The 12,742-nt window shown below is 40.1% G+C and overlaps 1 protein-coding gene across 7 annotated transcripts in view; it reads right to left on the bottom strand.

Moving 5' to 3' along the window:
• Positions 1 to 12,742, bottom strand: part of RAPGEF5 (Rap guanine nucleotide exchange factor 5) — a 149,382-nt gene that overhangs the window by 81,629 nt on the left and 55,011 nt on the right. For 5 of the 7 annotated variants that reach the window (XM_048950566.1, XM_048950565.1, XM_048950562.1 and 2 more), the window contains 2 exons: positions 5,567 to 5,643; positions 396 to 521 (listed from right to left, as the gene is read on the bottom strand). In XM_048950566.1, coding sequence (XP_048806523.1) covers positions 396 to 521; positions 5,567 to 5,643 — 203 coding nt within the window. The remainder of the gene's footprint in view (positions 1 to 395; positions 522 to 5,566; positions 5,644 to 12,742) is intronic. The other 2 variants (XM_048950564.1, XM_048950563.1) reach the window with 1 other exon arrangement.

Below are 12,742 nucleotides of genomic sequence, written 5' to 3' on the forward strand. Positions count from 1 at the left end.
GTCATTTTCTTTAAGACAACTTAAATTGAGGACTTTAAGCATTTGTATACCTCACACATTATGTTACAATATCCTTAAAAAAAAAGAAAAAAAGGCAAACGCTTCGTATTCACTAGCAGCAATTTGATGGAAAGCATCCTGAAATAACCTACTATTTCATCATGCATAAGATATTTATAATCATAACAGACTTAGAAACAACATAATAATTTAAATGTGTAGGCAATTATTGAATTCAATGCACTTCAGAGATATGTAAACGACAGAAGAGAACTGCTGTAGTTCCATGACTAATGCGTGTCCTGGAAACTGACCATTAAGCTTCACTGTTTCAGCTTCCTAACCTAACAAGAAACCAGAAACAAACAAGAAAACTCAAACAAGAAACATCTTACTTGTTCAGTCTTCTCTGGTTGTTTTCTATCCGCCTGCAAAAACTGACAGTTTTCTCTCGCCAGCTTCTGGACCAGCTCAATTCGTCCAATGTCATCTCTCTCCTGAAGCTTGCACAAAACCCCTGCCTTAAGGGTGGGAGAAAGAGCAAACAGATACTTAAATCCACAGTCCCAGGACATGGCACTGCCACAGGATTTCAGCCTTAAAAGAAATGCATCTGTTTGATCATATTTGCTGAACTCTGAGCCGCTTGCTGAGCACAGACTAACTGCTGCTGGGGAAACAAATCAAGAGCTGGGGCACATCTGACTCTCCAAATGTATCTACTCTGGAGGAACAAGGCAGGGCTAACTAAATCAAGTGCTACTATGTGTGACTGATATGCTGTGTTTTGTTTGTTCCTGTCAGCCTGTTTCCTGTTACATCAGAGAACAAGAGCAAGAGGTTAAAAACTCATGGGAAAGTTAGCCAGGAACGGCCCTGGAAAAAGAAGGAAGAGCAACACAGTCACTCCTAAAAATAACATGCTGCAACTCCCAGCTCTGCCTCCAACAATGTTTCATACATTCAAGCTGTAGGAGTTAAAGTTGGGCAACATTTATTTATTCTCCGTGTAACAAATTATACAGTTCAATTCTGTTTAAGGAAGAAAATCAGGTTTTCTTTTAAAAAACATTATATAACAGTTTTTTTCTCTCAAATACTCTCTCAGTTATTCAAGCTATGCTGATAGCATACCACCCTAACATCCAGCACCGGTTGTTTTACAAAAATGCTATATATATAAAGACAGATTCATGCTTGCATACAGGTACGCCGGACCCATCCTTCAAAGTTAGCTGACAAGGGCTGAATTGCTCACAGCAGAGCTGATGGCTGACACAGCTTTTGCACTGAGAGCTGCATGGCTTTATTTGCCCAGATGTTTCCTGCTGGAAGAATGCATGCCTTGCAAGGGCCAGGCGTGTGGCATGGCTACATTACTGCTACATGACTTCAGAAGCAGCCTGCAAATAAACCTTTTTCCTCCGCTCTTTTCTTTTTACTGCTCACCCTGAGTTTTACTAAATCGGTATTTGCTCAAAAGTCCATAAAACATCTTGCAAGTCAAAGCCAAAGCCCTAGGATGCTCCCTTCCTGAATCCAAAGAGCCATCCCTACTGAATCATTTGAAATAAAGAATGTCACATGCCTTTTTTGTACTCTACAGTAGGCATTTTAAATAGTCAGATGAATTGTTTGCTAAAATTCACATTTTTGTCCAGTAATACACACAGGGAGTTTGGGCCATTATCACAGACTGGCTGAGATCAGACATCTGCACTACACAGAGCTTTGGTTTTGTGAGGACATCAGCTAAAGCCAAACCTGCTTATTTCATGGCTGAGGGATGCTTCTAGCAGAGTGTATAACATCTGTGTGCTGTAATCCCTGCAGGCTAAGAACAACTCAAAGTTTTACAGCCTATCAAATCCATGAAGATTTACAGACTCTCTAGATCTGGGCTATAACTACTGGGGAGGCACTTTTCACACCTCCGCCCAGACAAGTCAGGCCATGATCTATGAGAAGCAGAGACAGTTACAAGTTCCTGCACATCAAATGTCAGATGGACAACGAGCAGAAATGCCCTGTTCACTCTGCTGAACAAACATGTATTGATTCCCAGTGTATGAAGCAAAGCCAAAGGTTAAAACTCTTATTTTAAGCTGAGGAAGAGGGATTTCTGTTTTGGGAGAAACAACTGGCTTCAGTATGTTCAACTGGAAGGAACACTGTGGAGAAAGGCAACTTTCTGAATACACGGTCCTTGCTTTTCTTTGTATGTTCAGATAGAAGGTACTGTTGCTTTCTATGTGGATGAGCACCCAGCAAAAAATAAACTCTCTGCCACTAATACTGCCTGCATTCAAATGGGAAACTTCTTTAGGGAATCCTATCATCCTGTTTCAAATAACCACCAAGAAGAAAGAGTATTTTTAAACATTCCCTTCCTCCAGCAGTCTTCTGGATGGTAAAAGGCCAACTAAAAAATTCCTGAGAAAGACAGAGTTCTATCAAGTTAAATGTACATGCTAGGTTCTAGGAGTAAATTATATACTTGAAAAGCAAAATGCTAAATGTGTTGTTTTATAACTAAGGACAAAAACATCAGCCCTTCACTTTTTATTCTGATTTTTGCAATTATACCAATTTTCCACTGTAAATCTTTCTGCCAAGTAATATGAGAAAGCATCCAGATCAGCTAATTAAGTAATCAATGACAACTTCTAAAAGCTGGTAGGGGAGATATTGTTAGAGTCTCATACAACCATTTTCATTTGTCAATATAAATCTAATTTCCAAGAAATACCTTTAAAGCTGTTAAGGAAAAGGGTAAATACCGGCCACACTACTTGCACAGAGCAGTCTTGATTTGTCTTCTGTGCAGGCACACAGCCTCCAAAATCCTGCATGCCCAAATATTTCTGCTTAACCCTCCAATTCACATATACCAACCAAGTTGCAAGTACCAACTTATTTGAAGGTAAAAATTATGAAGTTGTATATTTTAACAGACATTAGTTTAATGAATGATAAAAAAAATACATGTAGGAGCCTTACAGGAAGACTCCACTAATATTTACAGTGCAAAATTACTATAATTGCAAGTGTTTCTAGAATATTTGAAATGGAATAAGAAAGTTTAATGGGAAGAAAAATGAACTAGTCACTACTGAGGCTGGAAAAGGAAAGACGCTGACAATGCTTTTTTGTTTCTCAGCACATCCACTGGAAAATGTTCCCTCTGCAAAATCCTTAAATAAATATGCCAGGGGTGACATGGTAGTGACTTAAGGCATCCCTATGGCACGTTGTTTAAGAAACAATCTGTTCAAAAATATCAGATTTTTTTCCAGACTTCCACCAGCTTTGTGCATTACCAAGGTAAGTCAATTCTGTGTCAAGCAGAGCAGTGTTTAGAGCAGGCACCACACGTTTAAGTTTTGCTAACAGAAGAGATTTGTGTTGTTTGAACTGTGCAACTATGCCCTTTGCATCTGTTGAAAACATAATTATTGCAAGCTTCCACTTTGATCAGCCTGAAAACTAAATAACGATATGTCACTGCCTCAACAGATCTTTTACTTTGCTCCAGTCACTTGCACAGTCTCACTAAAGTGAAAAGAACGTTCAAACCCTTCACCCAAACTGTACCCAATGTTTGCAGAATGCCGTTTTTATGGGACTGACAAACAAATTAGAGCAACAGCTGCTTTGATAATGCCACTGTTCTATTCCCAGTTGAGTCCTTCAACACTTTCCTTAACTGCTCAGTTAATAATTAATTGTAAAGGCATTTCAAATTCTTTCAAACTTCAGAAGCTGATTTGCAGCCGAATGAGAGATGAATAAATCAGTATTAACCACTCTTTTTCATTATTATCTGCCCATGTAATCCTACTAGCTGTCTACTTACAAGCTTTGAGCAACCAATGTAATCTTTCCTTTTATATCTCTTATATAAACATAAACAAGCACTTCCCCAAAATAGCAACTACATGGGATGTTCCAAAAGTAATACCTCCTATTTTATTATGTTGGCCCACAGCCTCAGAGGCAGAGGTTGGTGGTATGACAGTAGATGTTGAATAACAATATTCTAACAATATTCTGTTACACATTGTTGCTGCGTGACAGATGGCAGCAGTGATAATCTGACAGAATGGCATTTGACGTGGAAGTGGGAAAAAGGGCACCCACTGACATTCATTGATGCTTGCTGGAGATCGAACAGTGGATGTGAGCACAGTGAGGCAGTGGGTTGTGCATTTCAGCAGTGGCAACAGTGGTCATCTCCACTGATCCAGATTTTTACTAGTGCGGCACGCAGGCTCTTGTTTATCACTGGTGAAAATGTACAGCTAATGGTGGTGACTGTTGAAAAATCGTGTTTTCTAGCTCTATCAAAGAGTGTTACTATGCTCTTTGTATCTGTTGTAATTTCCATGAAAATAAGTAGGAGGCATTACTTTGATGACAACATCAGTACAACAATCAAGCAAAACAGAGTATATCTGAAAATAATTAAGAACAGAAAAGAGCAGGTTGTTTCAGAACATCTTGCTCAAGTATTACTGTAACGAGTGTGGTAAATACCCAGTAAAAAGCTGACATAAGAGGCACATACACATGGTCTTCATTCTGCCTGTGATGTCTGCCATGGCCCAGGCTGCCTACCGAAGCTTCCAGCAGACCCTCCTGTGCTTTAGAGAGCCTGCATCTCTAGAAGGGTTCAGGTACTGCTAACATGGCTGCATAGAACAGGGTTGCTCACAGACATCATTACATATCCCATCCCTCTCACACACAGCTTTTTAGCTGGCAAAATCCAGAGAGAAATACAGAGAAAAGAGCTACAGTTTGTATTCATCAGAAGAAATGGTGACAACTGGTGGGAAGCAAAAGATTCTCAAGAGGAACAGAAGAAATAAAAAAAAAAAAAGAAAAAAGAAAAAACAAACAGTCAAGACTGGGAGAAACCAATTTTAAATAAAAAACAATAATCAGTACCAATATAATGCGCAATATAATCATGCACAGTTCAAATATGTGAACTGAATGATTGAATGAGCTAAAGATTAATCAAAAAAAGATTCACAGAATCAACAGGGACAAGAAATCCCGCAATAAATTACTGAAGAATGTAGTTTTATTTCTTCTGAGTAATATCTAGAAGTATGCTTTGGTTGTAAATGGGGGCAGTTAAGGAAGGAAAGAAAGAGGTTGTTGCTTACACTCAAGTGACTCTTAAGAATCTTCATTTCATTGCCTGTCTACTTACAGTGATTAAAATTCAATCAAAATGTCATATACTCTTGCCTCTTAAAAACACAACTCATTTTATTTTCACATCTGGTATGTGCTATGTGTATCATCCAGAAAGAGCAGAGAGAGTTTAAAAATGCTGTCTGATTTCAACATCATGGAATTAATTCCCAGGGTGACCATCAGTTTTATTCTAAATAGCCTTATAAGACAATATCCAGCAGACTTCTACTTCCTATATATCCCTGTTCAGATCATTGGGGGAAATCCATTTTCCAGTGCTAAAGAGCTATCAAAAGCAGATCCTTCAGCTGGTAGACGTGAAAAAGTTTCTAAGATGCCATTAATCTTACACATTTACCTGAGCATCAGAGGCACCCTTCAGCTCTTCCAGCCTTCTTATTTCTTGACCACTGTGCTCTTCATTTTGATGAATTGCTAAAATAAGAAAGAGAATGTGTTGGAAGCAAGCATGTTCAAATCACAAGCAGCACCAAAGCAGCACACGGTCCATTTTAGATCAAACAGGATGGCCGTTAAACCAACGTGGTTCCAAGTTTAGTTTTCTAATCAAGTCATTGAGTAGTTTTGGAAAAACTCCTGTATGGACTTTTTTTTTAATCTAGGCAATAAAATGCAGTACTGAATAGTTATATTTCTGCTACTAAGTTATTCCTGATAAAGCAGTGGAATTTAAGGAACTCCCATCTTTTCTATATATTATAACAAGATCCAGTGACTCACAAAGAATGAAAAACAGAAATCCTTTTATTTTCATTTAATTGCAGAAGGTCAACTCAGACTAAACAAAATAAGTAGATTTCTCCTTCATCTCAGCCTTGGAAAATTCTTTGTAAGCAAACTGATCCTAATCTCAACAAACACCACCATTACTCATGAGAGTCACCAACTCCATCCTAAGATATCTGAACCAGTCATCAGTCTGCACCTGATCTGCCACCACTTGTTTGAAAGCAAGCATCACCAATCTTGCTTTGCCTTAAACTTACATCTGTAAAGTGAAGCTGCCTGGGATCTGACTGCTGAACAAATCAGCAGGTTAAACTGCAGTAGAATTTAAAGACAGAGAAAACCAAAATGTGACTGTACCATTGCAGTGTATCTATGATCTACGCTGGGAAATCAACAACCCAACAAAGACACAACCAGAATTATGGCCCCAAAAGCTCTGTGAAGCCCCTGCTTTCCTGTCCCAGGTTTCTCAAGAGGGTCTACACCATTCCACCACGTCAGGGATCTGTGCAGCCCCTTCTTTTGTGACCTATCTTCCAGCCTTCCTCTTCCCAGAGCTGTAGCTGCACAGGGCATAAAGTGTTCAGGGAATTGATATGCCAAACACTGCTCAGAACAGCAGGTAAGAGGCAGGAGTGTTTCAATGCCATAAGGTGCTAATGAATAAAAAATATTAATAAAATAATAATAATAATAATAACAAACGGTTGAAAATTTCTCAAGTCTGCATAAGCAGGAATAGAGTATTTCCTCAACTCTCACTTTCCTGGTTTCTCCTACTCACAAATGGTCAAAACATCTCTTCAGATGTTGATGGCTAATCATGGTATTTCCAGGAACCAGCTCAAAGTAAATCCGTGGGTCCAGGCAGCTTCTCCTAGGCATGCTGCAACCAGCTGTGATGAGGAAATGACAAGCAGCCCACCATCAATTCCTTGTCACCATTACAGGTATCCCCTGCCCAGCACCAGCCCCTGGGCCGACTCTGACCAAAACAAGCTAGCCAACTATAGAGGAAGGCACATGCCATTGCTACTTTGGCTGTCAGAACAGCAAAGGGACAGCAGAGGAACTATTGACAACAGCAGGCTTGGAGGGCTGCAGGGAACTGCATCTTTCAGCAGGCACAGAGGAGGAGGGTGCACACTCCCAGCCCACACAGCACTAATATGCTTGGATGTTGAACAATTTTAGTGTGAGAAATTTTGAAGCTGATGAGAAAATGGCCTTGGTTCAGACATATGCTAAACAAATCCATTTAAAAAAAGTATTTAAGTATTTTGTCAGCAATTTCACAGCTCAACTCTAAAAAAGCTGAAAAAGTTGATAATCCAAACCCAGCTCTCCTTGGCTGCAGTGTTGTTTAGACTGTTTAAGGAATGTAGGAAACAACCAGTAAATATTTTCTTATAGGAAAAAAAAGGAAAGTCCCAGACCTCACACTGACGTGCTCCTGGCTCTCTTGGGAGAGAGGGAGCAGTCAGCCTCTTTTTCATGAAGTTTCCATCACAAACTCAATTGTTGCATCTTGTCTGTCTCTCATTCAAACACGTAAGGATCAGCCATGGCTTGAGCCCTTCAGCTACACTCAGAGGGTGATACTTAAGAAATCACACCATCAGTATAATTTTTCCACCACAAGAATATAGCTCCTTGAAGGCTAAAGTGGCCACACCGGTGAATAACAATCCTTAATTCTATTTTGATGGTTCCAGTACAAAAAAGGTTACTACATATTTTGTGTATAAAACAAAGAAAAAATAAAACAACATAAATCTCTTAAATATTCCTATGTAGTTAAAAAACGTATGTTCACATGGGTCACCAGATGCAGCAAAAAACAAACTGTTGTATTTCCTCACCCAGTGCCATCTTACAGACAGCCCCTCGATTCCCACCCAGGAAACCAGTCTATGGCAGTGGTCTTGATACTGCTCCAACAGGCTGTTGTGCATGCAATACACATTCAGCCATAAAATGTAAAAATTCAAGGACAATTTTCCATTTACGGACAGCTGGCCTTACATTTTTTAATAAAAACGCTTGACGTTGCAAATTCAGTCATAGGAAAAGCAACAGGAAGGCTAGGGTGGGAAGGGAAAGCACTTTCCAGGCAAGTGTTGATTCTGGAATAGTTCCCTAAAACCGTAGCATGTAACACAAAGAAGTTGTGAATTTTGAAGCTGGGCCACTGCCTTCACTGCCAGGATAAAACCTGCTACTGTCTTTGCCACATCAGTATCCCAGCACATCTGACAAAGCAGCAGTTCCAGAGAAAGGCAAAGGTAGTTTACCCTGATATGTTAGTGTCTGCTTAACGTTATGCTTGCTTTCAGACAAAAAAATGCAAATGAATGTGCAGTGGCCAGTTCTTTTTTCTATCTGCAGCACTTCTCCTCCTTTGGTCAATAACAGAGGTCACCAGGAATAAAATAAAAAGATATTAAATGAGCATTAGCTTGTTAATGTGCAGTTCAAATGTGTCCATTTGCAAATTAGCCCAGGGAATTTCAGATGTTGACTTTTTATGATCACTTAAGGATCACAAGGGCCATTTTCTGATCCAAGTCCCTTGTGTCCATATGGACTGTAACTGAGCTCTATCTAGAGGATTCTTCTGTAAAATCAACACTGGAATTGAGAGCACTTGAAGAAGGAAGCTTTGTCCTTTAACAATTTGACTTCAGCTCATTAAACCAACAGAAAAAATAGCAAAGAAGTAAATCATGCTGTAGAGTGTACCAGCAAGATCAATCATTGCAAAGGGGTTAGAAGGGAGAGGGAACATGACCACGACTGACATGGGAAATGAGCACAACCTTTGAGTCAACAGTACTGACTGCTGCTCTCCCCACTTTCTCAGCCTCACTTCAAAGTTTAAAGTAGATTTAAGACATAGGAAGAGAACTGCCTCCCTCAACAGCACTACAGAACACCAAAGGGCTCTTTGCAGCTGGACCCAGTGTGCAGCAGTGTCCTCCCAGCACCCCACCTGGCTCTGAGGCTGCATGGCACTCTGCTCCTCGGTGGGCTGCTCTTCACGGCCCCAGACCTGAAGGTAAACTGTGTTTGACTTTTAAAAGTCACATCTTACAATTCACACTATTGCATTTTGTGCTATTCAAATAGCAGCATCTTTCACCTAAGTGAAATTGGAAAGGACAGTTTAAAAAAAAAAAAAAGAAAGAAAAGAAAAATCCACCCATAAAGCAACTCCTGGAACCCAAAGAATTCCAATCTTCCCAGAGGCTTTGCTCTATTGTGCAGCAGCCCAGCATTCTTCCTCTGCTATAAATGAAGTTTCTTCTTTCTGCCCCTTCTGGCTGCCAAGATAACCTCCCTGAGAAAACCCCTGCGCTATCGCATGAGCTCTGCAGCCAGCCCGCCCGAACAATAACACCAGCAGAGGTGTGAACTTCCTCCCTTTGGCTCCACAGGGTGTGAACTCCAAAAGCTAATTATCTAAATGGTTCAATGGGGACCCCGCACCTCCACTAACCATGCTGCTGCAGGACAGAGCTGCATGGCAGGCATGGACATCTGTCCTCCATGCACGGCCACTCCAAAGCCACCTCAGCTCCCCACAAAACAGGCTGTCCTTCCAGCTGTAAGACGTTTGGGGTTTGTTCAGCTGGTAGTTGATTGCTGTAAGCTCGACTGCGTTTGATGTCCTGGCTGAGAACGGAGCCCCATGTCTGCAGGCAGAAGAGGGGACAGGGCACTTCTGACAGCCAGTAAGCTCACTGTGAAGCCCAGCCATGGTACCAGGACTGCCTGCCTTCTGGGAGCTCATAAACCTTGCCTTTGGCAGGTACACTGCTTACATTGCACTGCCCTAGGCTGCTCTCAAGACTGAGTCCACTGAACACTGCGAGCCTCCAGGCACAGCCTGGCAGCACCTGTCAGTTAGGACAGAGATGTCCCACGGTTGCGTTCTGTGACAGCTCTGCCTCTGAACTTAGCTTGGTCACTCCTTAGTCCATGCCTTTCATACTTCAGCAGTGCACCTTCATTTCAAATAAGAATGCTCATTTATTACTTACTGTTGTTCTTTAACCTGCTAATATCCTCCAACATCAAACTACTTCGCCCTTTGTAAGATTTCAATCCTACTATGTGATTAAACTTTTTATGTGTATATGTAAGACGGATACATATATGCATAAGTATATATGTACATGCATGTATAAACACATGCAGTTGGACCAGGTGATCTTAGAGGCTTACTCCAATCTTAATGATTCTGTACACATTCATCATTCATATCTATAATTTCTTCTAGCCAATAAGACACCAACATGCCCTCTGTAGATGGAATGTTGTCTATTTCACAAGCCAGCAGATTTTCACTCTCCTATCCCTGCTGAATGGTTATAGGCTGATTTTCTGTTCCTGTTCACTGCTGAAAAGACCTAGGGAATCTCCAAGAAAACTCCCTGGGGGAAGCATTCAATGCTCTGAACTGCCAACAGCCTGCACCACTTGATTTATCATCTGCTCCTGGGAAGTTCACAACTTCTAGCATTCTTCTTATAACCCCAAATTTTTTCTATAAGCATGTTTCTCTCTTCCCCCCCAAGGAAGTTCATAGTATGAAGCTTTCCAGAAGTAGGAAAAAAAGTGTTTTTTTGGTGTGGTTTTTTTTTTTTTCAAAGAGCACATAATTCTAAGCCCATTTCATGTTTTTTGAAAATTTTCTTATTTGAACAACAGAGTTTGTTGTTCTTCATGGAGGGGGTAGACAGGGATCCGGAGAGGTTTGTTACTATGGCAGCTCTGAGCTGTTTGGCAATGTTAAAATGTTTGCTGATGCTTATTAATTTATTAGGGTGGGGAGAAAAAAAAAAAAAGGCTTGTATTGATTCCATTGGGGAAAATAAAAGCCACATCCTCTACCTTACATAAGGCACTACTCTGAGTGGTGGAAAGGAGCTGAGCTCAAGTAAATGCTTACGCAAACCCCAGAATTGGGGGACCGTGTTAAGGCAGAGCAGGTCCTCACACGTACATACTGCTGTATTTTCCAAGTCTTATTTCCAGATCGAAAGAAAAAACAAGAAGCAGTGAACAACTCTGAAATCACCAAAAGCTGCATGTACAGCACTGTGATAATCCCAGAAATAAAACCCTCCAACTGAGAACTGGTCCTTTATTTACCATGAAACTGTGATCCTTTGCTGGAAATTACTGAAAAGAGAAAGCTTTTTAAGCTCATCCTTAACATGATTCCTTTTATTAGCAATACAAAATTTGCCTTTGAGCTTTCTCATTCCTTCCCACTATGTCTGCATATATATATATGCAAATTATTGTGCAGATTTCCCTTCTCTGAGTATACCACATATCTCTGAAACAGTTGGCAGGCCCTTGGGGGATGTCGCCCAGACAGCTGTGCAATCAGCTGAGTAAATCAGCTAATTAAAGAAACAAAGAGAATGCAAAAATTATTAAAGAGATGCCAGTTTACAATGTTGTTCAGCACCTCTGTATCTAAAAAAGCACAGCAAGCAGAGGATGGAATAAAGGTGCTTGTAAATTTGGGAACAAACTACTGCCAAAATGACAATGATGCCAGTTTCATTCAAGCATTAATCTGGAATTCAATGGTTTTCGTTCTTACTTATGCTTTGTAGTTTAAATTAACTTAATATAAATTATTTCAGCATTTTGTTTTAAATGGACAAAACACAAGCAGTAATGTCAGTTCCATAACTGATTTCAATATGTAAAAAATGGTCATTAACTTCTCCTTGACCTTAGGTGTAGAACTAATATTGAATTTGCACAGGGGGTCCTCATTATGCTTGTCTAGCTTCCATCCAGAAGAAATAAGTTCCCAAGGGTCTTAGTGCTACAAGCCATTTCTCAGAACTCAAATAGGAAACAGGACTCCTTAAAATTATGCAAAAAACATTTCCTCTCATTGCAGAATTTATCAAAAGGAACAGATAACAGAAAGGGTAGGAATCTGAAATCTAAACAGAGCAAAGCCAGGCCGGTAAGAAAGGAGGCTGACAGATGTAGATTTGGTCTGTCTGATCCACACATCATTAAAGCACCGTTCCTTTTCACTGCATCTGAACAACTACAGGAAGGGCAAACCTCATCCTGAATGAGACTCAGGCCCGCCTGCGTTATATAGCCATTGTAAATTAAAGAATGAGTAAAGCAACCAATATTTCCCAATCTTCCAATTTCTGGCTCATAGCCAGAAGCCTTGGCTGCTGTTCTTACCACATTCTGGTACAACGCTTCTGCTAGAAAGTTCTGTTTATTTTAACTGACCCTTTCATTTGGTTTTGAAGGCCCATATTTCATCCAAAAGGGCAGTGCATTGCAAGAATGGGATTTGTAATCTCTGGCTAAACAAGGGGGGAGCTTCCTACCAGATAGCCTGGCCAGGGGAGGTTTGGTTTTCATTGCCAGACACACCATGATACATACAAAGGAGAAGTCACATTTTAAACATGCTTTGTGAACGTATGAGCTCACATCATTATTATTATTATTATTTTTAATCAAGGAGAAAAGAAGTGCAGAGTGAGGAGCAAACAATACAGGATTACTATAAAAATAGATAAAACTGATATTCTTTATAGAAACAGGAGTTCAAGGGAAACCATTCAATGGCTGAGTGCACAAAACTTTATATTTTACCAGTGCATTTAAACATTTATTCTCATCAACATATTTAAATAAAAATAATAAGAATCAAGCAGTAATGAATGGATCTCTAACAGTACTGCTTGAAACAAAGTGCTAAAAAAAGTGGAGGAGATCCCAA

Source organism: Lagopus muta, chromosome 7 (genome assembly GCF_023343835.1).
Source record: "Lagopus muta isolate bLagMut1 chromosome 7, bLagMut1 primary, whole genome shotgun sequence".
In the NCBI taxonomy this organism is placed as follows: domain Eukaryota; kingdom Metazoa; phylum Chordata; class Aves; order Galliformes; family Phasianidae; genus Lagopus; species Lagopus muta.